The 27,316-nt window shown below is 41.5% G+C and overlaps 3 protein-coding genes across 5 annotated transcripts in view; 1 reads left to right on the top strand and 2 right to left on the bottom strand.

The window, feature by feature from the left end:
- CLHC1 (clathrin heavy chain linker domain containing 1) overlaps window positions 1-13,207 on the bottom strand; it is a 63,934-nt gene extending 50,727 nt beyond the window's left edge. The window contains 8 exon segments of the mRNA XM_010575062.1: window positions 762-813; window positions 1,733-1,934; window positions 4,704-4,882; window positions 7,204-7,274; window positions 8,829-8,881; window positions 10,289-10,530; window positions 12,096-12,320; window positions 12,778-13,207. Coding sequence (XP_010573364.1) covers window positions 762-813; window positions 1,733-1,934; window positions 4,704-4,882; window positions 7,204-7,274; window positions 8,829-8,881; window positions 10,289-10,530; window positions 12,096-12,320; window positions 12,778-13,207 — 1,454 coding nt within the window.
- Window positions 13,043-15,447, top strand: RPS27A (ribosomal protein S27a). The gene is made up of 5 exons (XM_010574867.1): window positions 13,043-13,253; window positions 13,730-13,784; window positions 13,916-14,001; window positions 14,611-14,742; window positions 15,064-15,447. Exons 1-5 carry the CDS (start codon window positions 13,206-13,208, stop codon window positions 15,211-15,213), a joined length of 471 nt encoding a protein of 156 aa, XP_010573169.1. The 5' UTR covers window positions 13,043-13,205; the 3' UTR covers window positions 15,214-15,447.
- Window positions 15,448-15,848: 401 nt separating this feature from the next.
- MTIF2 (mitochondrial translational initiation factor 2) lies at window positions 15,849-27,275 on the bottom strand. 3 transcript variants are annotated; one of them, XM_010574866.1, is made up of 15 exons: window positions 26,924-27,275; window positions 26,657-26,781; window positions 25,740-26,026; window positions 25,129-25,234; window positions 23,661-23,832; window positions 23,093-23,253; window positions 22,491-22,667; window positions 21,819-21,958; window positions 20,467-20,591; window positions 19,760-19,964; window positions 18,649-18,901; window positions 17,825-17,965; window positions 16,853-17,017; window positions 16,499-16,639; window positions 15,849-16,104 (listed from the first exon to the last, which is right to left on the bottom strand). In XM_010574866.1, exons 3-15 carry the CDS (start codon window positions 25,962-25,964, stop codon window positions 15,935-15,937), a joined length of 2,181 nt encoding a protein of 726 aa, XP_010573168.1. In that variant the 5' UTR covers window positions 25,965-26,026; window positions 26,657-26,781; window positions 26,924-27,275; the 3' UTR covers window positions 15,849-15,934. The 3 variants fall into 3 exon arrangements, with proteins under 3 accessions (XP_010573168.1, XP_010573166.1, XP_010573167.1); XM_010574864.1 differs by having other exon boundaries at window positions 26,657-27,275; XM_010574865.1 differs by having other exon boundaries at window positions 25,740-25,977; window positions 26,657-27,275.
- Between the last annotated feature and the right edge of the window lie 41 nt (window positions 27,276-27,316).

Genomic DNA, 27,316 nt, shown 5'->3' with positions numbered 1-27,316 from the left:
CTGATTGCACTCAAAATCACTTCTGAAACCCGTAAGAGCAATAGAATGACAGGGTAGTTGCAGGCACTGAAGTTAAGGGCAGTTTACTGGAGCAAGACACAATAAGTACAATAGATGCCATCAACCATCCCTGGATGCAGAAAACCTAATTTTCAGAAATATTGTCTTTAAATTTAAGCACTTTTCCTGGGCAAGTCCAGGCAGTTAAGTATTAGTTTTTCTGCACACTAGTTTCAGAACCTGACACTTGCTGCCCATGTGGTTTGTTGCAGCTGTCTGCCCTTGGCTTGAGTTCATGCTGCCTGAAGAGCTTCTGCCGCTGTGTCTGGCAGTGCAAAAAAGAGTCCCTCTGAAAACCTACAAACCTTAGAACAGTAGGACTTTGTTTATTTTTTTGTGTCCTAAGTAGTAAGTGCTGAAGTTGCAGGTTGCCCAAGCGCCTGACTATAGAGGCTCTGCTAGAAGCAAGCAAAGTGCCTGCAGAGCTCTTTCAGTGGCAGGGTTGCCCCAAGGGGTGCACAGACTGAACCTGTGCGTGAGTGCAAGCAGGATGGGCCCTCAAACCTGACACAGTGACCCTCATCCCTGAGAGCTCCAGAAGATGTGAGAATGCACAGTTCAGCTCCCCGTGAAGGAAAAGCTTTTATTCAGATCACATTACAAACTAGAAGCACTGAATCCAAAGTAATTTATAGGCTGAAGTAGGAGTTGAATTAAAATTTCAAGTTTAGAAGTTTGTTATTAAAATTTTGCTGCGCTTACTTTTCTTGCTCATTTCCTCCAATAGCTCAAAACCATGCTTTTTGTGATCAGCTGAGATAAAAGACAGGATTGTAGCCCCCATAGATGAAAACAGTGGTTTTATAATCCATTGTTGACTGAGACAGTGAATTAATGCAGTGCTAGGACAGTTTTCCAATAGAAAGAAATAATCTTCTGAAACATCAAATACCAAGTTTATTATGTATTTGCATATGGTTACCTCTCCCTTTCCTCACCATAAAAACCTACAATGATCTTGACTGATTTCGCTGAACACTGTGGAAAAGCTAGTGGTGACATTAAAATCTAACCTTTTACTTGAAAAAAATATATATAAAGAATTTTTTTTCCTGTAATTATTTTAGAAATCTCATGGAATGAGAAAATCAACAAACCCTAGAAGACATGATAACCTGAAAATCCTCCCTTAAAATTATCTGAAATATGACCAGGAAATAAAAGAAGAATGAAAAACTGTAGCTCAACTGAGCAACAACAGTCTAAGCAAGAATACATATAGAAGAAAAAAAGGACACCACCAGAAGGCGGCTAAGTAGAAAGGTACCTAAGAAAGAACACAGGGCACCCTTCTTTCCTTTAATCATTTGATTAATGAACTCACGATCCACCAGAGAGGGCCAAATCAACCTTGGTTTTGGAACTGTAGGCTATGAGAACCCCCCCAGTTTCCTACTGGGGTCCTTGCCAAAATGCTGTGGAGATTTTTTAGCAGGTATACAAAAAGTAATTCCTTACTTCATCAGAGCATGCATGTATTGACATTATGATAAAACACATAGGGACATTTAACAGAGCTCTTGACGTCTCAGTAAACACGACAGAAGTTCAGATATTTGTATTCACTTCAAATGATTTCTATACAAATGTGGTCAAAAACATCACTGTTAAACCTGAAATAAACATATTATAGAACAATCATGAAAGACAATACAAGTGCCTTATTATCTACCTGAAGAAAAATGCTCCAGTTGCTGAATATAATCCATTGCTCCAGAAATTTGGTGCTGTTCACATAGGCACAGAGCAACTTTTTTGTGTGCACCAAACTGACCATACGCGGCCTCAGCCAAAGCCAGGCATTTTGACTTGTCGCTTGGTTCCACTTTCCCATAGTCATAAATAATATCTCCTACTGCCTCAGAAAAGGTTAACTGGAAGAAGACAAGGTAATAAAAGAAACCAGCATTACTAGTGTGTTCCATAACTTTGTTGTGGTTTAACCCCAGCCGGCAACTAAGCAGCACACTGCCACTCGTTCACCCTTGGCGGGATGGGGGAGTGAATCGGAAGGGTAAAAGTAAGAAAACTTGTGGGTTGAGATAAGAAGAGTTTAATAATTGAAACAAAATATAATAATAATAAAAAAATGTAATGAAAAGGAAAATAAGAGAAAGAGAGAGAAATAAAACGCAAGAAAAACAAGTGATGCAAATGAAAAACAATTGCTCACCGCCAACCAACCAATGCCCAGCCTCTTCCCGAGCAGCAGTCCCCTGGCCAGCTTTCCCCTTACTTTATATACTGAGCATGACATCACATGGTATGGAATACTCCTTTGGCCAGTTTGGGTCAGCTGTCCTGGCTGTGTCCCCTCCCAGCTTTGTGCACCCCCGGCCTCCTCGCTGGCAGGACAGCATGAGAAGCTGAAAAGTCCTTGACTTAGTGTAAGCACTGCTCAGCAATGACTAAAACATCCATGTGTTATCAACATTGTTCTCATCCTAAATCCAAAACACAGCACTATACCAGCTACTAGGAAGAAAATTAACTCTATCCCAGCCAAAACCAGGACACTTTGGAATATTTCAAAACAAGCTACAACAAGTGGATTGTGTAGATGGGCGTATTTCTGCATGTGTAAGTATTAAACTATACCCCTTCCAGCTCTTCTGCCCCTCTTGCAGCCTTAATTCTCCATATTTGAGAAAGTAGCCTCTTCCTTCTTTTCTTTAATCTCCCAACTGCAGCAGAGAGGGCTCTAAGAGCACTGAAAGCAATAGGAAGCAATAGGACATTTCTTTAAGGGATTACTGTAATTACAGTCCCTGGCAGTTGGGAGGAACAACTGCAGCCTTACAGTGTTCCTGGACATGGGAGATTCAAGGCTGGTTTCAGGAATAAGGAAATGTTTGTGTTGTTCCCAAGCTATGACGGAGCAGAGCGGCCGTGGCTGGGCATTCCACAGCACAGCCTGTGGAAGCCAGTCTACTCAGTACCAGTGGTATTTGTAATTTTTGTTGTCAGTCTCACAATAAACTCAGAGGAACATGTCCAAAAAAAGTGAGTTTTAGAAGCCTAGTCCGATTTCCTGGGATTATTAGAACAGAAAACGGCAATAACCATAGCTTGCTATCCAACTTCACATTTTCTCCAAAGTACAAAGATTCAAAGAAAGACTGGAGGAAATTTTGCCATATTAACAAAACCAAGATATTTTGTAGTATGACTCGTATGACTCTCAGAAGTAGCTCAGCTGGCTTTAACACTTTCCTAAGAAATTCTACGTAAGGACACAGGAATGGGAAATAGATAAAATTTTGCCACAATTACAGTGGCACAGTAGCATGGCAATTATCGTATAACATAGTGCAACAAAATAGTGTGGCAATTACAGGGATTTATACTGTCAAGTGTTATGTAACCTGTCTGCTACAGGTGTTGCTACCAGTTTTGCCTACAATCTAAGTTGTTTAGAGTTTATTTATTTATTTTTAGTATTTGCAAAAGACTGTTTTAAAACCAGTACAGAACTTAATCGGAGGTAAAGCTCCTATTTACCTATACAAACAAGGCATCATTATGTTTCAGTAACAGAGTATTTTTCAACAGGCTTCTCCAGCAAACAATTAAAAGCAATTTGCAGATCCCGCACTACTGCAAACATCTGTAATACTTGGAACTAGAAATTACAGCTGCTTTTTGCTCTTCCACCCTAGAGGAACTAAGCCGTTGTCTACTAACATTGCATTTAGTAACATTTCATGATTCCCAAGGTGGTCATAAAGCATAGCTTCAGAAACACTGTTTCACTGTGATGTTGTAACTAGCTAGGTCTTATTACTATAAGAACAATGATGATTTCAGCATGTCAAAATGGCAGACTGTAACAGGTTTTTTGCATTAGTAGGATAGCTTATGGGTTAGGACTGAAACAAAGAAGTGGTGTTTTGGTCCTGACACAAGGTAGTTTAGAATCTCAATTTAAAACTGCAATATGGGCTAGCGTTACAGAACGCTGTTGCTCTTCACCAGAGTCTTTCAGCAGAGAGGCACCCATTATAGTTAATTCAGTACCAGACTGTTCTAGTAGGATTTTCACCATTTCAAACAAATCTACACTGTATTAGGAAAACATATCTCTGACAGCTTAAATGTCTTCTCCAAATCAAAAATGCAGAAACAGATGCATTTCTAGAAATTCAAGTATGATTGTATCCTCTCCCTATAAATGGAGAAAACAGAGGTCAAGTGTAGGTACAGGGTTTACAGTTTAGGCACGTTTTTAGTGTAATTGTGTTTGAAAATGTGGATCTGGTACTGACATTGCCAATAAAATGAAAGAAATTCATATCATAGTAATTATCGTTTCTTAATCCACAGTAGGCTGTGAAAATCTTATACCCGTATAGTTTTTAAGTACAATGTAAGAGAAAAGAGTCTCAAACAAAACTGGAATCTACAATGCTGTAAGAAAGGCTGACAGCAACCAAAACAAAATGTGCCCTTCAGAAGGAGCTGTTGATACTGCTTTTTTGGTCTACCCTCGTATTGAATTTAGGATTCAACAAAAAAGAATCCATTAATGTATTTTTCATTGTGTTTAGTTTAAAAGGATTGACTTTGAAGAAAAGGCAAAGCCTCATGACTTGGGAAGTAATGGAGGATGGCATACCTCTCCGTGAATCTCAGTGCAGAACAACATACCTTTGCTGTTTAACCCAGTGTGTTAATAGATTTCATTGCTTTTCAGACAATGCACATTTGATTGCTTCCAGAGTTATGGCTGAATTTGGAAGGTGTCCAGCTGCAGTACTTGAGTTTATCAGAGTGTCAAAATACTTCAGCAAAGGGATATTTCTTCCTTTAAGGCAGCTAACAGCTATGAGGACGAAAACAAAAGTCATTGGCTGGGCACCCAGAAAAGTATCTTTCACTATTTAAGACTTCAGTTTTAGACTTTGTTTGTTGAGACCCACCAAATGCCTCTGACAAAATTTTTACTAAATCTTTTGAGTCATATCAGATCCTTTGTTAATTACTCCAAATGAAGATTGCTCAAAACTGAAGGCAGAGGGTTCATGATAGTATTTTACCATTGACAGGTAATGGGTAAATCTCAGGGTGGGGAGGGTAGTCTTTAAAACATATAGTTTTTCAAGTGAGAATATAGAAGATATAACATCGGCTACTAGGACTACAAATTTTTTAGTTTTGTCATACTGATCCTGAACATTAGTTTATCACAGTTCTTCTCTCAGTTATTGCCTTTAAAACTTGAACAAAAGGCAATAAAATATGCAGACAAAAAGAAACGCTGATCTTGTAGAGTTCAGCAATGCTCCTATGGCTCCTTCAAAGGAGGTACAAAATACTGCACTGCTTCAGTCTCTGACATCATCAATATCGCTGAATTTTGTGTTGCCAAATGCAAACAAAAACATTGAGAGGAAGACAAAATTAGAAAGACTATTTTGTATTTATCTGGGTATTTAAAATCATCAATAGTTTTTATGTACCTTAGATTTCAGAAACTAATTTTAATGAATCTAACTAGAATATTGCTTTATGACTCAAAAGACTAAGCTTAAGTAATTTACACTGTATTGGTTTTATGTGGCAAGGTTTTGGTAGCGGGGGGGGGTTACAGGGGTGGCTCCTGTAAGAAGCTGCTGGAAGCTTCCCCTGTGTTCGAGAGAGAGCGAGCCCATACCAGCCAGCTCTAAGACGGACCCGCCGCTGGCCAAGGCCGAGCCAATCAGTGATAGTGGTAACGCCTCTGTGATAACATTTTTAAGATGGAAAAAAAGTTGGGACGGGGAGAAAATAGCCACCGGAGAGAGGAGTGAGAACACGTGAGAGAAACAAGCCTGTGGACACCAAGGTCAGTGAAGAAGGAGGGGGAGGAGATGCTCCAGGCGCCGGAGCGAAGATTCCCCTGCAGCCCATGGTGAAGACCCTGGTGAGGCAGGCTGTCCCCCTGCAGTCCAGAGAGGTCCACGGTGGGGCAGATATCCACCTGCAGCCCATGGAGGACCCCACGCCAGAGCAGGTGGGTTCCCGAAGGAGGCTGTGACCCCGTGGGAACCCTGTGCTGGAGCAGGTTCCTGGCAGGACCTGTGGATCTGTGGAGAGAGGAGCCCACGGAGCAGGGTTTCTGGCAGGACTTGTGACCCCGTGGGGGACCCATGCTGGAGCAGTCTGTGCCTGAAGGACCGCACACTGTGGAAAGGACCCATGCTGGAGCAGTTCGTGAAGAACTGCAGCCCGTGGGAATGGCCCATGTTGGAGAAAGTTCGTGGAGGACTGTCTCCCGTGGGTGGGACCCCACGCTGGAGCAGGGGAAGAGTGTGATGAGCCCTCGCCCTGAGGAGGTGAAGCGGCAGAAAATAACATGTGATGACCGTAAACCCCATCCCTGTCCCCCTTGTGCCGCTGGGGGGGCTTGGTGGAGAAATCCGGGAGTGAAGTTGTGCCCGGGAAGAAGGGAGGGGTGGAGGGAAGGTGTTCTGAGATTTCGTTTTATTTCTCATTTACCTTACTCTGGCTGATTTGTAATAAATTGAGTTAATTTTCCCTAAGCTGAGTCTGTTTTGCCCGTGATGGTAATTAGTGAATGATCTCTCTTGTCCTTATCTCGACCCGCAAGTTTTTTGTTATATTTTTTCTCTCCCCTGTCCAGTTGAGGATGGGGGAGTGATAGAACGGCTTTGGTGGGCACCTGGCGTCCAGCCAGGGTCAACCCATCACATACACACATAACAGTAAGGACTGGACATTCAAACTAGCGGGTAGACCTTTGCTCTTGCCTATTGCACATAATTTCTCAGCAGAAAAAAAAACAGTTTCAGCACTGCGTTAGGAACAGCTTTATACTAGACCTTAAGATCACTGCTTAACCCAACACCTCACCAACAGTAAGAAAAGCAGCGGTTGTGAGTTAGCTATCTCCCTTTCTGCCTCTTAGGGCATGTCCTTAACATACAACAAAGGAGGAAAAAAAAAGCCTTACAGCTTTTCTTACCTTCAATTTGGAATATTAAACATAAGCTTCAAACCCACACAAACAATTCTTATTTGATAAATCCCAAATTCTTAAACACTGAAATGACTAGACTGACATCAACTAAAATCCTGTAAGAATGGACCCAATTATCAAGTTCTTACACTTAAGATACTTCAGAGCTTCTTCCTTTCAAAGAATTCCCCTAGGAGAGTTTACTGCATAAGTTGCTGCAGCATCATACTGACCACTTGGAAGTAAGTCACTGAAACTAGGAAAGAGGAAGAAAAAAAAAGTACAGAACATGATATGTTATACAAACATTAAATACACAGATACATACATAAAATGCTTGGCTAATGGTATAGCAATCTAGTCAAGAAACCCAAACATTGAGAATCCACAGCTTCAAAATATACCTATTTAAACCTAGTACATCTTCATCACACCATTTTCCAGTATGAAGCAGCAGTTTTGTTTCCACATATCCAGTTACATCTCTTCTGCCTCCCTACCTAGTGCTTCTGACAGTGTTCATAATGAAAACTTTGAGAAACCTACGAGGGAGTTCAGTTATCTATGGGCAACTGGGAAGAGAACTATATTTTAATATGTCTTCTAAAAGACTGTGATTTGGGAAGGACTAATCTAATTAATCAATGGCCAGAATAGGAAAGAGTTATTTCTGTGTAACAGTTACACAGCAGGCTATACGAGATGAATTGATGAACTAATTCCTATTTTTAATATCAAGGGATTGTATTAGCAGTGAGATCCAGGCACCTAGAAGTAGACAGTTGCATTACTGGGATTTTCAAAGGCATCTAATGTCCAATTTCCTCTAGGCATCTGGACACTTGAAAAACCCTCAAGTTGCACATTTTCATCTGTACACACAGAAATATATTTAAGATTAGCTTGTCAGTTTTCACCACACAGGAAACAGCTGGTCTCTTCAATTTCAGTCCCTTTAGAAAAAGGGCCAAAGAAGAACCTCTGAAAATGGATAAACAATTGACTTAACCTGCATGGCTGCAACACCAGCACTTTTTACAAACACCAAAAGGGTCACAAAAAGAATGTGTCCTGGAAGGACTGCATTCAATATGATGTATTAACTATGATATTGCAAACTGCTGATGCAGAGCACAATAACCATATTCTTTTTATTTTTCAAAATATTGAAGTGAATCTTCAGCCATTTTACTAGGGACATCAAGAGCCAAAATATAAAACATGGCAATGTAGAATGACCACATCACTATCTCAACAAGCGAATCAGAGTTGAAATTGTTAAAGCATTTAAAAAATGAAAAAACAACAAAACAAATAACCACAAACTTTACCAACTGATACATTTATGTGAAAACATATTTTTTTAAAACTGAGAATTATTTTTTTTTCCCCCAAAGAACTGAAACAATCTCCTTAAGCAGATGATTGCTTAGGAAACACCTTTTACAGCATCAGTTAAACTCAGTTTTCCTGCCAGTGCCCTCAAAAGTTACCAGACAGGAATAAAAGATATCATCTTAAAGACCAAACTTAGTCCACTATTGCTGATTGTCTAGTCTCATACTCTCATTCTCAATTGTTCTGACATTTCATTTTTAATGACTTTACCTCTTTCATCTGTTTTCTTTTTCATGATCTGAGAGAGGAGATCTTGCAGGGTGACAATCTTGTCCGATTTTGCCCAGGCAGAAATAGCATTTGCAACTAACAAAACTCGAGCATGTCTGTGGATAGTTAGAGGGAAAGATGTACGTGATCAGCACAGTTATCCAAATCAAGAAATCTTCATCATAGTATCAACAGTATCTACGTTAATAATTGATCAATGTAGGGAACCTCAATCCGTAAGACAAAAAAGAAAGTCTATGTGACATAAGGAACACATCTAAATTAAAAATATTTGCAGATATAAACTTGAACCTGAGCTTCAGCTTTTCTCTTTGCTTCAGCTGTATCTCATAAGGCCAGTAAGTGCAGGAGTTCTTGTTCTAACTTAGTCTTTTTTTGCAGAGGGATATACTGTTTTCCCCTTTCTTTTTTCAATTCCAGCATCCGTCTGTCTAACTGAGACATTTAGAAAGAGAATCCAAGCTGAGTGATCCTTCTACAATCAGGCTCGTGGGAGAAGAAAATGCCTTTCATGAGCTCCCAACTGTGGGCAGTAAAGCCGGCTGGTAACAGTAATGGAGGCTGTGCCCCCCTCAGGGGCAGCTTCCCACAAAAGCAAAGACCCTCTGAATACATTATTCTTCAAGACTACACCTCCCTATTTCTACTGGGTCACTGCTGTTCTGCATTCCAGCAAAGGGATCTGCATTTTGCTGATACATTGCACTACTCTGGGTGGCTTAGTTTTTGGGGTTGGTTGTTTGTTTTAGTTTTGGTTTTATATATTTATTTTTAAAAAAATATTTAATGTAGAATAAACTCTCAAACCAGCAGGATATCAGATTTACCTGGGATGGGCTTAAGAGGATGTGCTGTTTTCTCTGGGCTGCCAAAGGTTTCAGAGGGTACCTTTCTCACATTATGAATTTCCGATATTACATTTTTAATTTTTGCAGAATTCTTCTGAATAGCTTTTATTCTGGAGGGAAAAAACCCCCACAAACAACAACAACAAAAGTAAAACAGAAGCTGTTACCTTGTTCTTTTTACCCATCAGGTTGCAAGGATATCAGTACCAAAAGTTGTTCAACTATGCTCGCTGCCATACTGTTCTGCTTTTCTCAGTAAAGCCTGTCCCCCCAGTTTGCCATATTATTCTACTTCAGACTGCATATGGCAAGATAACTGGCTCTCTTGGGAATCCTACTACGCACTGCAGCTACATAACAATACTCCCTCAATACAAGACAGTAAATGAGAAAAAGTGAGCAATTCACTCACTTTTCTGTATTTCTCAACCTCAGACCGTGCATTTTAGCAATGCAATAGCCTCACTTTGAGGCTATACTGTTTTTACAGGTGGAGAGAATCTGTGCGGTTTTTTAACTTCCAAGCCTGATCTTCCAGTTTTTCTGCAAGCAAAGCCTTTGCTGATTACACCTCAAGTTTGACTGCACAAGAATCAGCACCAGGATGCCAAGAGCAGAAATCTAACACCACATTAGCAAGGTTTTACACAATCATTGGCAGCTTCCATATAAAAATAAAACAAGAATTGAAACATTTAAAAAATATAAATGGGAGAAGCCAGCTATGACTAAATTATTCATGTCCTAATTAAAACAACATATTTTGCTCTAAACATTATTAGAGATAACTTACTGTTTTCAAGCTCCCTTGCTCTTTTCCTACAGTACAATAGAGTTGTGGACTCAGATTCCAGAGCTTTAATCTCCCATGAAGAAAAAATGCACTCCTTTGGCCATTCTTGATTCTGGCAATAAATGCCTCATATTCCTGTTTGACTTAAGTCAGGATATTCTTGTATGCAGTAACGTACTCTACTATCCGTGAATGTATTTTTGGATGCAATATTTATATGGAGAGAATTAACAGAAAAGCAACTTTCTGGAATTTTCTGATAAGCATGATATGTTTAAAATAAAATGAATAGACAAAATAATACTCCTTAGAGGAAGCTCCATAGCGCTGCTCTAATATAATAAAAAACAGCCCTAAAAGCAAGTAACATTGTTCAAGATGATGAAAATACAGAAAAGTTTTACATTGTGAAATACAGCCTCTAAGCTTACCTCATATTTGTTAATCGCAAATGTTATTAAAGACTAAGGCAATCAGCACTTATTTGGACAGCTGCAGCAACCATTTCCATGCAATAAAAGGTATTTTCTCTAGACAGGCACTACATGTCCCATCCTGGCCTGTATCAGAAATAGTGTGGCCAGCAGGAGCAGGGAAGTGATCGTCCCCCTATACTCGGCACTGGTGAGGCCGCACCTCTAGTCCTGTGTTCAGTTTTGGGCCCCTCACTACAGGAAAGACATTGAGGTGCTGGAGCATGTCCAGAGAAGGGCAACCAAGCTGTTGAGGGGCCTGGAGCACAAGTCTTATGAGGAGCAGCTGAGGGAACTGGGGTTGTTTAGTCTGGTGAAAAGGAGGCTGAGGGGAGACCTTATCGCTCTCTACAACTACCTGAAAGTAGGTGGTAGTGAGGTGGGTACTGGTCTCTTCTATCAAGTAACTAGTGATAGGATGAGAGGAAATGGCCTCAAGTTGCAGCAGGGGAGGCTTAGATGAGATGTTGGGAAAAATTTCTTTACTGAAAGGGTTGTCAGACATTGGAACAGGCTGCCCAGGGAAGTGGTGGAGTCACCAGGCCTGGAAGTATTCAAAAAGCGTGTAGACAAGGCACTTCAGGACATGATTTAGTGGGCATGGTTGATGGTTGGACTCAATGATCTTGAAGGTCTTTTCCAACCTAAACGATTCTATGATTCTATGTCCTTAGCACTTACAGGTGTGGAAAACCAAAGGAGCAGGGGCTGTGCATTTTCATGTCTTAAAACACCAGTCCGACTCAAGATTTAAAAGCAGACCCAGTAACCCTTATTCCTATCCATCTGGAAAACTAAGAATCTTTACTTATTCTTGGCACCTCCCATCTCAGTCAGCATCTGAAAAAGGCAGACACAATCAGGCAGGCAGGAGTCCTTCAGTAACTTCAGCAATAACCTTTCAGCTGAACTGAAGAGCCATTAATGCTGATACAGGGCTTATGGGATATACATCATAGGTCTTTTTAGTTATGTAGATTTTTTTCCTGTTTTAGGACAGCTTTATAATGCTTTATCATTTCAAAACTGCCATAAAGTTAAGAAAAGTGGTTATCAAGCATGAACCCTACTGTAACTTCTGGTAGTATGAATTCATCCTCGTGGCTTCTATTTGACTGCACCGTACACAGGAGCATAAAACACAGCTGAAAATATACCAGTCCTTGATTTCTGTAACAACACCAACAGGTCACAATCAGTCTGCTTATACCCTTTTCCTCCAGAAGACAAAGCAGCAGCAAACCACTTTTTACTTATTAGTTACTGTTCCTTGCTCATTTACCTGAAAAGTGTTTGTTACCTTGCCAAATGCATTACTGTATATAATGAAACACACTCCTCAAATGGTCCTTGCTCAGTGCAACCCACCTTCTCAGTTTCTGTCAATAAATATGTTCGTACACTGCAGAAATCTCCTGTCCTTCTCAAAAAAGAGTGGGAGAGAAGACAGAATGTTCCTCTGCTCCCACACGATGGTTTGGCATAGAAATGTAGCACCTTTCTCACACAAAGCCTAAACCTCTTTCCTCCTTTTTTCAACAACCGCCTCAGATCAAAACCTAGAAGAAGAGTTGAAATTGTTAAAATAGCATCAGGTGATACTCGTGTACTCAAGCAAGTTTTCATTCTGCTCTAACACTTCACATATTCAATTCATAAGCATAAAACCACCTAACAAGTAATTTCCAAGTTAACATGATTCTCAGTGCTCCTCTATTCCTAACTTACCTATGGCTTTTCTAACTAAAAATATTTGCCCTACAAACCCAGATAAATTTGGCATTGGTCTTAGGGAACCTGCAGGTGGCATGGTGGCCTTAAGACGCTTTTAAACTGCCTCCACAGGGCCGGACCAAGGCGAGGACACCGATTTCTGGGATTTCACCCTGCAGTGCAGACGTGGGGAGACACCGCTACCTGAAAAAACCGCAATCCCAACACCAACGGCCACCGCCAAACGCAGCTATAGTGTGCATAACGCTTCCCTACAAAGACAGCGCCCGCGCACCCCGTTACCCGCCCTCAGGCGGGCTGAGGAACCCCCTCCCTGGCAGTCCCGCCGCCTCCTCTCCTCAGCCCCCCCACCGACCGTTGGCAGCTGCCGCTGCGCGAGCCGAGCCGCGGTGCACTGTGGGAGCCGTAATTCCCCCTCCCCCCACGCCCCCTCCCGACTACCACTCCCATGGCACCCCTCGGCCGGGACTACGGCTCCCGGCATGCCCCAGCGCTGCTGGCAACGGCGGGGCGCGCCGGGAGCCGTAGTCCCGCCGCGCCGCCCGCCCCTCCTCCGGCGCGGGTGGAAACCCCGTGCGGGCCGGCACAGCGCTCTTTCGGGGAGCCGCCATTCCGCGAGCAGGTCGCGGGTGAGTCTTCGCTCCGCGGCCGCACGCGTGGCCGCGTCGTCGTCCCTTCCCCGCCTCTCCCCCGCAGGTGCAGGCCTCGCCATGCAGATCTTCGTGAAGACCCTCACGGGGAAAACCATCACTCTCGAGGTGAGCCGCCGCCGCGGCCTCCTCATCGCGCTGCCCCGGCGGGCGAGGGGAGGCGGGAGCGGTGCGTGGGGAGGGTTTCGCTTTGCCCTGCGGAGGCGCGGCCCCCCGCCCCGGCCCGGGGCGGCGGAGGTCGGGCAGACCTCGCCGCATCTCGGCCCCGTGCGGCGGCGGGGCCGGGCCCGCCCTCCTCGGCTTCCCGTGCAGCCCCGTGTGCTGCAGCGCGGCCGCCGCCGGCCCGGCCGGTGCCTTCTGGGCCACGGAAATGTCGGGATGCGCGGAGAAACGCCGGCCCGGCCGCTGCCCGGGGCCTTCGCGCGCCCCGCTTGCCGGGCCTGCCCGGAGCTGGCTGCCCCGTGCGGGGCCGAGCCGGCCGAACGTTCAGGCCGTGACTCTGAAGCTCCTCATGGTTCGTCTGCTTGCCTGGGCTAGTTAAAAGGCAAAGCGCATTTTCACGCCCCTGTTCTGTTTTGTAACAGGTTGAGCCTTCTGATACTATAGAAAATGTAAAAACTAAGATCCAGGATAAGGAGGGTAAGTTCCAGATGCACTTCTTATTCCCTTCTCTGTTGGACTGATATGTATCCTACGCAGATGTGATTGGCTGCAGCAGCTTGTTATTTTATTACAGAATGTCATTTAATCTTGATTTATGTCACCATTAGGCATTCCTCCAGATCAGCAGCGACTGATTTTTGCTGGTAAGCAGCTAGAAGATGGACGCACGCTGTCTGACTACAATATTCAAAAAGTGAGTAGGAAAGGCTGAGCAGTGGTGTAGTACCAACTAGCTGGGGCTGTCTGAGCAGATTGACCTTTGCTGCTGGGCCTAAGAAATGCTTCAAATGGATTCAACCAAATCAGTTGATTTAGGGTTGGGTAGCACTTCTGACTGGGGATGTACTAGGACTGGAACCCACAGTTGCTGCAGCCCAGTCTATAGTGTCAGGTCAGAAGAAAACATTTCTCACAGCTTCTGCTTCCAATGCTTCCCTTCTGTCAGCCCTGGCCCTCGGCCCACTGTGGTGAGCTGATTTCAGGGGCTAATGTGAAAAATCTTGCTCCTGTCTGCCAGATTAACTAGAAAGGAGGAGCAACAAATAGCTGTCATGAAACTATTCTGCAACTGCAGTTAGAACTGAGGAATATAGGCACAACAGATTTTACAGTAACTGAACCTTCTGGGGTTTGGGATGCAGCAGCCTACTGTTCTCTGGAGCGAATAATCCTTCTAGAGCTTTCCTAATTGCCTGCTGCTCAACATCTACTTTCTGTAGATAAAAGAAGAAGCCTGATTCAATACTACTTTTGTCTTGAGAAAGCATTTTGAGTCTATTTATTTCATGTGTTTTACAAATAGGAATCAACGCTTCACCTTGTGCTGAGACTTCGTGGCGGTGCCAAGAAAAGAAAGAAGAAGTCTTATACTACTCCCAAGAAGAACAAGCATAAGAGAAAGAAGGTTAAGCTTGCAGTGCTTAAGTACTACAAGGTATGTATGTAGAACAAACTCTAGGGAAGACTTGACAAAAAGCATTGCTGTCATCAGGAAGGGACTGGTTACAGGATATGCAGCCTGTAATAAGCCTGCATGTAGCCTGGTGCATTTAAAGTCCTTCTATCTGCAAATATCCCACCTGTTAAATAGATGAGAGACTGAGTGTTGCAGTTGGGCACTTCTGGACTTTGCTTCAAGAAGTTTGATGTAGTAACTATCACAAAAACTACTTTGTCAAAGAAAAACACTCAAAAATATCATTGGTGCTAAAAGGTGCTGAGTATATATGAGTTGTTGCGTCTTTGCCCTTCCCAGGTGGATGAGAACGGCAAGATCAGTCGTCTGCGCCGGGAGTGCCCCTCTGAGGAATGTGGAGCTGGAGTCTTCATGGCTAGTCACTTTGACAGACACTATTGTGGCAAGTGCTGTCTGACATACTGCTTCAATAAACCAGAAGACAAGTAAATGTACCAGACAATAAAAATCTGAAGTTCTGTACGGTTTAAGGATTTATTTCTGCTTCCTGTGGCACTGTATGTCCTCTCTGGTGATACGTGAGAAAAACCTGTGAAACTTTGGATGCCGACTGCCAACTACGATGAAATACTTTGACTCTAGAACCGAGCTTAGAGTGGCTTTGGTTAGTTAAGCCTCCTTCAAAGGAGATAATGGGCAGCAATGGCAGAGGAAAAAAAAAAACCCCAACATACTAGCTAACCTTAGAAGTGGTCTCTTTAAACATGAGAGGAGTAGACAGTACAGTAGTTCTAATCTGGAAAAACACGAGATCAAGAGGTCTGAAGTCATGTCTCCAAGTTGGTCAATGCTAGGGGAAAAAGGTAGTAGAGTCCTGGTAAAAAAATAGAGAATAAAATCCAAAAAACTTTATAGCCGCCCCGGGGGGGGGGGGGGAGAAGATGGCTCAGCTATTCTGGAACCAATACATAGTCATCAGAAATATTTATACCATGATGATTTTAGACACTTGAAGTGCTTGCAATTAATTGTTGTAGTTTATCCCATTTTCCAGTAAGGGAGGCTGGGAGCTTTAAAAGCTGAACTTTGTTATATAAACATCACATATAAAGAAGCTCATATGCATCTCTGAAAGTTCATTTAATGTTAAGAGTTGAAGGCCAGGCAGGAATAATACATGTTGTTTGGTGTTAGTGTATTCAAATGTATTTTAAAATCCTGGATCCCAGGAAGTTGTCTGTTGAACTTCTTTTTCTTCATAACAGATAATTTCATCTCCAATACTGAATTCTATATGCTTGTCCAAACTCAATCCACAATCCATACCCGTTTTTATTACCTGGACATCATCTTTATGATGCCTCAGTGATGATAAAGATCCTACAAAGAGAAAGTGCATCAAAGAAAGAGAGCCCACTAATGTCAGAGCATGAAAATGTTTTGGTTTGCCCTTCTTAGAGAATTAATGTTTCACCTTGTAGCTACAAATTGAAAGCAAGAAAAAATAGGGACTGTGAGCACTTTCAGCTAATCAAAGTCAGACATCAGTCCTTTTCAGCAGGTAAAGCCTGTGATGCTACTGCTTTCCTAGCAGCGTTGGTAGTTGTTAGAAAAAAGTCTGGCTAACAGCACAGTGGCTCTAGTTGAAGCAACTCCATCCTAAATCACATACAGGATCGCCCTACAATCGGATGCACACATTTTGCACTAACTCCACAGGGAAATAGCATCTAATTCTGAATGCAAATACACGTTTTATGGCAATTGCACTTACCTTTCCAAATAACATCCCCATTACGGATTAACTTAAATTTCATTTTTTTGTCTAGCAGCCCCTTCTGTACTCTGCATCCAGCTACCGGAATTTTGCTTTTTCCTACTGTAACAGAGAAGATGTTGAGAACAGAAGCTTCCCCTAAAAGAAAAAAGTAAAGTTGTATGAAGCACACAAGAATAACAAACTCGCAATAAGTAGAAGCAAGGTACGCTCTTCCACTTGCCCAGCTTTATAACAAAACAGAAAAGCAACTACAGAGGGATAGGAAATGTTCCTATTGTATCAAATATTTCATTGGAGAATAAAAGGCCACATTACGAAGCAAAAATTTAACAGTCAACAAAGACTCACCTATTGTGTTCTCTACCACAGACAGGGGTAGTCTGCTATTTAGCTCATCTTTCAAGTCTTCAATAAATTTGTAGATGATATCGTGAAGTTTAATTTTTATTCCCTTTTTAGCAGCCAGCTGTTTAATGCTGTCATTGGCTTTCACACTGAATCCAAATACAACACCTGATAAATAAAAATTGGCAAGTGATGACTACAAGAGATCGCTCTTTAAGTGAAAGTGTCTGCTGTGTCTATTCTGTATGTTGAACTTGCAGCACAGGTTAGAATTAGTGGTCAGCAAAACAAGAAACAGCATTTTACTACTGCTTCCCTTTTAAGGAGGGACCATTTACTTTGCCCACTATCGCACATCGACTGCTACTAACCTTGTATCAAGACAAATGGCTCAAAAAAACCCTCACAGAAAAGTTCCCTGATGACAGAACGGGAGGTATCAAAGCAGAAACTAAGGCTTACACACAGCTCACCAGAGCTTACGTAAAGGGACAAGGACCTCCCATTTTTGGGCTGGAAAAACAGCTTGTTTGTCCAAATTAAGCTGGAAGTACACTCTAAATCATTCTCATCCAGCTGTGGACTAGCAGGTCCAAGGACCACACACCCTCTACAGCAGGTGAGAATTATAGGGTATGAACAAGAACAACTGACAGTCTTTCCAATTACCTCCCTGAGCAAAAGGAAATTCTTTTGTAACCTATTTTACTAGCTTTGCCCTGTTTTGAAGAGTCAAGAGTTTAACCTTAACAACTACTGGCAACAGCTTGTCAGAGTCCTTCCATTTTCATGAGATTTTTAGCCTTCCCTGCCCGCGCTACTGTTTGTTGTTACAGGGAACATTTTCAAGATACATGTAAGTTTACCTTATTGATGCTGCTAATTATTATTGAGAAAACAAAACCAGAATGAGACCTACCCATTTCAATGAAGAGTTTGTACTAATTGTAAATGGATTTTTAAATATACACTCACCATTAAATGCTTCAGCAAGATTTATATCGGTTTCACTGATATCTCCCATTCCAAAATGGATGATATCCAATTTACATTCATCTTCAGCATCATAGCTGTCCAGAATGTTCAGAATAGCTTCAACAGATCCATCTACATCACCTGCGTATACAAATGGAAGCATTGCTGACTTTGTATACACCAAAGAAACACTGAAGTAGAACTAAGGAAATGACAACTCCCATGCAACAAAGTCTTTTGACATCTGTCATTCTCACTGTATTTTCAGTAGCATGTTAAAATACATCTAACAAGTCTACTAATTCCAAAAATGAACCGAATAAATACAATAGGACCAGAGGCTGTCATTTTCAGGTCAAGTTTGCATAGTTTTTCAGCTACCACTATCACTGCTTATGTATCACTAAATGTGAGGTCAAACCAAGTTCCTCCTGTCCCACTTGAACCAACACATAATTGTTCTTGTCCTCCATTTTGCTGATGCAGTACTGCTGCTCATATAGCTTGTATTTTTTTTTTAATATATATTTTTTAATTTATATATATTTAGGCAGTCATATGGGTTTTACTCAGGAGTTCCTACGTAAGGGGGTTGGGCTCATAAACTTTCCTGTTCCTCTGGCCCTGCTGGAAGCGCATCCTTCTGACCACTGGATGTTTTCTGATGCCCTGCCCCTTACTGAGAGAAGGTCAATAATCTGTTCAGTTTTAAGCTGATCAAACTTCTGGTAACAGACATTTAGTTAATAATTTAGAGCTATGCTTCAGATCGAGCATTTGAGAAGCACAAAAACAAAGGAGGAGTAAACAGAATAGGACAGCACCTTTAACAATTACTGATAGCACGTTTTTGTCCATCTCTGTTCTCTCTTTAGGCTTTGAAAACATTAGATGCTTATTGGCCTTGTACAGCACCGCTTTCCTCTGTCTCCAGGTCAGATGGACTAGCTTCTGTTGCTTCTTCTCATATTCCATCCTGTGTTCCTTCTGCTTTTCTTCAATAACTTCCATCTCCCTTTTCATCTTCTCCTGTTGTTCAACATAGGTTCTCCAAGCCACAACTTCATGCGCCCTTTGCTGTGGAGGAAACATTACCTTTCAAAGCATTGCATCAGAAAACTCCACATTAATGCAGTTTCATCCTTTTGCATCTTCTCTACAGGCTCACTCATTTTCTTTCATATTTAACAATAGATTTTGCTGCAAGGATGGCAGAGAATGAGCACAACAGCTTCCTCCCTGGGATACAACATCACCCAAGGCCTATTTTTACGGTATCTCCGCACTGGAGAGGAGAATAAATTACTGTTCATTCTTTCATGTGGTATTTGTCCAGCTCTCACAACACCTATTTCAAGCTATATTTTATGCATATTATTTTGTCAGAAACCAGTTCTCTCATTCTAAAATTAAAACACTGATACCATTAAGTACTGGACTGTTCTCCAGGTAAAATGATAGTGTAATCCTGTGAAAGAGAAAAGTCCTCCGTGCCTTTAGAAAAGGAACACGTTAAACATATCCCAGATTACCCCAGCAGAAGCCATTCAGGACTCCAGTCATTGCAAACAAAGTGTGGAGGAAGGCAGGATGACCATGAGAAGCAAAAGCATGAACCAAAGGTGATTCATCTTTAATTCCAGAGACAGCCTGCTTTCTTCATGTGACTGTAAAGCAGGTTAATCTGGGTGCATGGAGATGAGGAGAGGACAGTCTGGCAGGGGAGAGGTGGGGAGAGTGGAAAATAAAGAGGCAATATGCAAATCCTCATTCCTCTTACAGAACACCTAGCTCAGGTCTGTTAATACCCCTGCTCGGCCTTCATCTTTCGTCAGATTACCCAAGTTATTTAGAATGAAAGCTATCACTTATTTTTTAACTCAGCTCCTTCTCATCCTGCCATATAAAGTTTCCATTAAACAGCTTTTTCTGTACCTCAGATTCTACTTCAAGGATTTCATCTCCCGCTGAAGGGACTTCCTTCCAGCCCATGATTTCCACTGGGATGCCTGGAGAGGCTGCATCTACAGCTTTGCCATTCTCATCAAACATGAAACGCACTTTTGCCCAGGTCTTCCCTGCAACCAGAACACAGCCTTTTCTCAGAGTTCCTCTTTGGATGATGGCTGTGGTAACTGGACTAGTGAAGTGCAGAGGAAAAAAAAAAAAACAGACAAAATTAAAGTGACTCCTGACGGTTTTCATGGTTAGCACAGGTAAGCAAAGACAAAACAGAACATACTTGTGATCGATCACAGGCAGAATATTCCTATGACACTTTTTATTAGAGCACTAATAAAATTTCAAAGTGACTTGCAAAAGCCCAAAACCTGTACTGTACTCTTTTCATTTCTGCAGATCAATACAAAACTTGGCATTTGTGAAATCAGCAACAGACTGATTTTACACATTAAGTGACACTCCACCTTGTGCAAAAACCCCAAACCCCAACAACTTTCTAGAATTCAACACTTCAATGCTTTAGTTACAAACACTGCAAAGAAACTATTACAGTTTTATCTAAAAACAACAACAAAAAGTTCAATGTTAAACATAAATATTGAGGTACAAACCACCTGAACAGTATCTCTCCATTGTTACAAATGGCTTCATTAAAGTTGGAAAGGTGGCAGATTACTTACCCTTTCCCTTTGTCTTTGCGAGACTCAATTACAGTCCCCTCTACCAAACCTGTGGAATCTGCCTTCAGTTCTAACACCTCTGCTAAAGCAACAGTTGCTTCTGCTAAAACCATCAGGTTTTCACCCTGCATAAAACCACGCACAAAATAATATATAAAGAATAAAGGAAACACCAAACGCCCAATAAAAGTAAGATCAGAGTTGAAATCTTAGTGCCAAATTCCCCCATTTAATTCAGAATTTCTAACAATGCAATACAGTCCAATAGCACAGATCCCTTTGCCTTCAAGGCAAGATGGCACTGAAGTAATGAACTATTAAGACTGCTGCTCAGCCAGTCCAGAATGCACAAAACATTCGGAAGGACAGTTTCTCTGCTTCTCTGTTCATAGCATCCAGGTCAAGCATGCAGAAAAAGACCTTGCAATATTCTGCTACAAGTACATTAGTAATACAAATTAAAAAAACCCAAAACCCAAACAAAACACCTGAACAGCCAAATTGAAACTTGATGACATCTACCACCCAGTCAAGACTCCAGGACATCAAAGAGACAAAACTGTTGGTCTGTTTTCTTTTTTTTTTCCCCTTTGTTCTAATTACATTTTATTTTTGAGAACAGGTACAATGAGCTAGCTGTCAGTCATCAGATCCAGGTCTACGGGAAATTAGGGCAAAACATATGCTACAGAGGTGAATGGAGAAGCCATTTTTATGTACGCCTATTTTAAGTGTAAGGGCATGACTTCAAAAGGTCTTGAACTTGCCTGAAATTTTAGAAAATTACTTGGGATGCATTTAGAAAGATAGCAATAAGGCTAAGGCACTGCTTCATCAGTTTGGAAAACACTACTTTGGCCACCACAAACCTCAAGTTCAGATTTTAATTTGGTTTTTACCTATCAGTTGTTTGCAAGGATAAGATGGTAAATCTTGTAAGACTGCTATGAAACTATGTTCCTGTGATTAGGCATGTGTTAGGAAAATATTTATTCACCCTTGTTTGAATTTTTCTCCTCATGCATAGCGTTATCACCAACATTGATTTTGCACTGATTCCATACAGTGAGCAAATATATGAGGAAACAGAAATTAGGGTTAACCTGAAAAATATCCACTAAATTTCCAGAAGAAAAATGAGATTATTATTGCTCACTGAAGGTCTGAGCCTCAAAATACGATATGAGCATGTTTCAAATAATTCTGGTGAGAGCCAGCAGCGCTTGGCTCATGGTAAGGTGTCAAATACCAGGAAGATAAGCATTTTATTTTCCAGTTGCCAAATAAAAATGCAGCTGTATGCATATATTAGATACCTAGGAACACCAAAATTTTTTCCACCAAAACTTTACCTTGAGTGCAGAAATATTTACAGCTTGAACGTCACCTCCAAACTCTTCACAGACCACATCATGAGCCAGCAATTCCTTCTTTACTCTTTCAGGATCAGCTTCAGGTTTGTCACACTTATTAATGGCGAGGATAAGAGGAACTAAAAAGAGAACAAACTCATTACCAACCTAACAAAAACTTGCTGCTACTAGCATGACTGCAGTGAAAGGTTAGAGCAGGTTATGACCACTTAGAACAAATCATCTCACTTGGTGCCTATTGAGCAGCCACTGAGATCTGAGCAACCGTGTGTAAGCTAGAGGAGTTACCCTAACATGGGAAGGGAAAAAAAACCCCGACAATAAACCCCGCACACACCCCCTTTGAGTGCTCTTCTGGCAAACCTGCAAGTCCTGCAAAAAAAATATTAGTATTTTACTCTCTTTATGTATTACTGCAACATTCAGTGTATTTTTCAAACACCTTCCCAGGGGAGAAGGAATGGGACTACAACAGTTACTTCCCAAGCTCTGTGGATTACAATTCAAGGAGTTTCTTTTGAGAGGTGAATAAACGTTTGCAAAGCACTCATTATTTGAACTGCATAGTAACACACATCTTGTATATTAACTTTGTGTACTGGGCTTGCCACTCACTTCAAAACGTACCATTAACAAAGTTAAACGCCATACCTCCTGCATTTTTAGCATGTTGAATGGATTCTATAGTTTGTTGCATTACTCCGTCTTCTGCTGCTACAACCAGTATGACGATGTCAGTAACATTGGTACCTCTTGCTCGCATGGCTGAAAAAGCTGCATGTCCAGGAGTATCAAGAAAAGTTATCTTTTCCCCAGAGGGCAAATGCACTGTGAAAAAACGCGTATGGTATGTTTTAAAATCAGCATTTCACATAGCTTTATCTGACCTATTGTACATCAAGCATCACTCCTTCAAGAACTTTCTTAATAATAGTAACATATTTTAGGCAGACAGGTAACTGTTGGCATGGAGGTCAAAGGTGCTTTTAACTCCTCAGGAAAGAAAAAGTGCCCTGGAATCCTTCATAATCCAAAATAGTCTAAATATAATTTCAACTCCGCAGATAATACACTTCAAAGTCCCATCCACACTTATGGCAGTTATCACAAGTTATGATTTCCTTTTTCACTGCTTACATACAAACTGTTTATGCCACGACATTTTTCGCCCAATGAACTGGCAGCAAGTCAGCCCGCTATACAAGACGGAGAGTAAACCATTTTATACACAAGCACGTACACTTCAATCATACCAAGAAAAGCACCAATGTGTTGCGTAATGCCTCCTGCTTCCATTGATGCCACTTGAGTTTTTCGTAGACTGTCAAGTAAGGTTGTTTTCCCATGATCCACGTGGCCCAAGATAGTAACAACCGGGGGCCGTGGGGTTAGTACTGCTGGGTCTGCAGGAGGCCTACAATTAGAACAAGAACTTCTTTTGTAAGTACCAAAAAAGTTTACTGAGAGACATGCATGTCCACTATGGTTAATGAAGAGCCATTTACCAGAACTTAGTGATCAATAGGTGAGGCTAGCTTCTCCCCACCATGATCATAAATCCTAGCTACACAACACAGTTAGCCCTCTTAGTCTTACTCCTGCATCAATTAATACAGCAATTCGGTATATCAAAGAAGAATTGGCTTTTCTTCAGTTTTATGGCCAAAGAAATCAAAATAGTAAGCTTTACCTTTTAAAAATTATCAGATTGTGGCCATATCAGGTATTATCAACATACCATCACAATAAAGAAAATACAGTACATGAAAAACACTTGCAGAAACAAATAGGATAAAAAGACCCAAAAAGAACAGAGCTTACCTTTTCACAGCATCTGTGTTTTCTCTTTCTTTTTCCTCTTTCAGTTTTGCTGATTTATACTTCATTCCTGATTTTTTAACAATCAGCTTGATATGGTCTTCATATAAGACAGAATCTGGTTCCAGTGAATCAAGGTCAACGTCTGTGTATAGCAGTGCTTCATAAATATGATCTGAAGAAAAAAATAAAGGCACTTAACAATTAAATCCACAAAAACATGTGGGACAACCCCACCACCACCACTTCATACAGTTTAAGACTTTTTCATTAGTAGTTTGTAACATGCTAATATGTTTCATTCACCAAGCCTTTTCCCTTTAGTTAGATTTATCTAAAAGTTCCTGTTATGCTACATACTTGCAAGAATGAAGAACTTGATTCAGAAAGGTATACTGAAAACGACTGCCTTATTAGATGCTACAATCTTATTTTTCACTCAGATTTTCATAGACTACTTTCCCATTAACCCCTAAGAACAAACCAAATGAAACTCATCTAAATCAAATAGCTAAGAAGCAATTCAAGGAGGAAGGAAATTTGATAAATCTGTTCATATGCCACCTTCCTTTGTGGTAAAGATACAGAACATACTGCAGCAGTCAAAAATTACTACCTATTGACCTAAGTACCACTACAAATCTATATCAGAAATGTACAGCAAGACATGACAGACTTTTCTGCTTCTCTCCTCATTGCTGAGAGGGAAGTTTGCCAGAAAAAGTACCCAGCTGGATAAAAAGACATTGGGGATTGGTATTACGCAGGTATGGAATTACTTCAAATGTCAATAGTCAAAACATGCTAGTAACCCTCCTAAAACATCATTGAAAGCTGGTCAAGCTGAGCCGCTATACAACCAGGAATGGTTCATGGGATTAAAAGCACAAGCTTGCTTCTGTAAGCCAGTTGTTAGGGCAGTCACCTCAAGAGGGGAGTGTTTCCAGACAAGTCCTGCCTGCTCCCAGTAATCGAATGACTGTTTTAATGAAATACATATTGCTCCTGAATCCAAGATTCCTGCTCCCAGGGTTGGAATAGGGACTGAAGCTCTTTTGTGCCTTCCCTCTTTAGCCATGAATTCTTTCTCACAGGGGTCCAGCTTCGACAAACCAGGGTGCAACATTTCTCCTTCCAGAATAATTTAGCACTTAGGAAACACAATCATAAAGAGCAGTCTACATGGATCTGAAGCCTTTCTGCTGGAGACAGAAGAGAGTCCTGGCTTCTTCACATCAAAGTGTCTTGCCTGGTACTTTGGACACCCCGACTTTTTTTCCTTGTGAGTCTGCCATTGTGTCTACCAACATTTTCTTTGCCATGGGCGCAGTCTACCTGGCTAAGGGAGGGATTAGCACCCACTAACTAATGCCACTGTACTCATCTTTGCCTTTACCACTCATGAAAGTGGCATGATAGATTTTTAACTGCTGTGTTTCATTCAATCTCAAACAACAGAGCAGGCTCTCACCTATATCTTTACCCATAGCTCGTGCAAGTTCCTCAACAGTCATCTTCTGCCTTATCTCCACTTCACCTTTTGTCAGTGGTATCTTCTTTTTCTTCTTTTTTGTCCCCTACATGGAATGAGAGATGTATATAGGAACACATAGCTGACATAAACTAAGAAATAATAAACACAGTATTAAAAAGACAATGGTCTCAAGCTATATGATATAAATGCATCTTTTTTTACTACAATACTAATGAATTACAATAAATGAATGACTTAACAGATTGTACTGAGTATTTAAAACATATAGCATACTATACGTAAATATTTTTTCATTTTTAATTTTTCAAAACAAGGAAAAAATCAACAAAATTTTCATTTTTGTTTGTAATAACTTCCTCCTGCCTCTGCGAGATTCACGATGCTGCTGGCATAAGCACTTTAAGTCAATATTTGAGAGGGAGTCACAATACAGTCATAGATTAAGTACATTTTGTCTTACAAATGTATAAGAACTTCTCTATATTCATTAATAAAGCTCTTTTTTTTTTTAATTAAAATGCTCAAACTGAGCTCTTGTACTTTGAAATTTCACATAAAAACAGAGATTACTGGATTTTATTAATTACCTCCTTTGTAGCTAGATGTCTGCATTGCAGTAAGGCAACACTGATTAATTTGTCTTTTTGCCAGAACTGCGGATACAGAAGAACAGACCACACGGGATGCGCAGATGATTGCACAGGCTTCCATTGTGCTCTGTAAACTTTTCTGTAGGAGAGAGTACGCAGCTGCCGGCAAGCAACACGTAACTGCACCAGATTTTCAAACTGTAGTATCAACCCTCGATTCATTTCCTCACTGAAACTATAAACAACACACTGAAATCAGTCTCAAAGCTGAAAGATCCTCTTTCCTATAATAATATGGACAGGAACACAAGGCACAAATGTTATCTTTCAAAACAGGCTTTTTAACGCTGAGAAAGTTGAGCTATTTAGTAACTGTTTCAGTTTTTCAGTTTCCTTAAGTACTTCACCTTTCTCCACTGTCCCACTGCAGACACACAGGTTTACTAATACTGCCACAGCTTACAAATCTTTCACCTATCTCCAATGATCTTTAATATAAACTACTAAAGTCCCCATTTCAGGTTCTTTGATGCTACCTAGGAAAAAAGGGGTATTTGCACTCCTCATGCTATACTGATAGAGGGATCCAGGTGCAACCTACCTCTCTAAGCCAGTAAAACACATTTGCAAAATGTCGCTTACATGAGCATATACCCCCACTAAAAGACTATAGTGTTGTAGTAATACCAGCGTTGTCACATGGACAGAGATGTCCTTTGAGGCTAAGCCCTGGCTTAGCAATTAAGCTTTCCAAGATGCTTCTATCAGATCATCCCACATCTTGTTTTAACCATCTTAACTTTGGTCTGAGTAATTTTGCTAATTATCCTGTACAACAGTCTCCTATTTGAACTTCTCTCCTTGTTCAGAGTTGCCTATTTCGTCCTTCTGCTCAGTGATACCATTCTCTGCACCTTCTGTGTCTTCTCTCAAAAAAGGTGGCTTTGTACCATCTTCCAAGCAGCTCCAAATGAGTGAAATGCTATCAGTTCCTCTCAGAATGACTGCGGTCCCTTTAAAAACTCTCGTCTCCGGCTACCTGCAGGAAGTGAGCAGATGACAAACTAACCAACCAAAAGCAACTTTTTTTCTTTTTCCCCGCCCCTAAAGAGAACTTTAAAGGGGCAGAATCGGTAAAACCGAGGGGCTGGTGCAAGACGCTGCATACACCGAAAACTAACATAAGGTCAAGGCGAGGCTGGACAAGCTCACAAAGGAGAAATCCACGCGAGGTTGCTAACTGCAAAGAAACCACTCCTGGCTCTCGGGGCCCGCGGGTCACCACTGGCCGGGACAGGCGCACCCCTCTAGCTCGTACTGCTCTCACGCTCATCGTTTTGGCTACTACTGCAGAGAAGCCGCCAGGCTACACAGGCCTTTCGCCTAACAAACCGCTTTCACCCCCGGGGGAGGAGGGAGAGGAGGGGAACCAACATGAACGGCTGCCTCAGAAACAGTCCCACCCTGCTGCGAGCGGAACTACACCGCAACGACCCCCACCGTGCGGCCGCCAAGCTCCCGAGACCCGCCAGCTGCAGCCCTCCCCGCAACCGCAGCCCCCCATACCCTTCCCC

Source organism: Haliaeetus leucocephalus, unplaced genomic scaffold (assembly GCF_000737465.1).
Source record: "Haliaeetus leucocephalus isolate CR32 unplaced genomic scaffold, Haliaeetus_leucocephalus-4.0 Scaffold450, whole genome shotgun sequence".
Taxonomy (NCBI): Eukaryota; Metazoa; Chordata; class Aves; order Accipitriformes; family Accipitridae; genus Haliaeetus; species Haliaeetus leucocephalus.
Note: the sequence above shows the minus strand (reverse complement) of the source record. Positions and strands in the feature narration are given on the sequence as shown.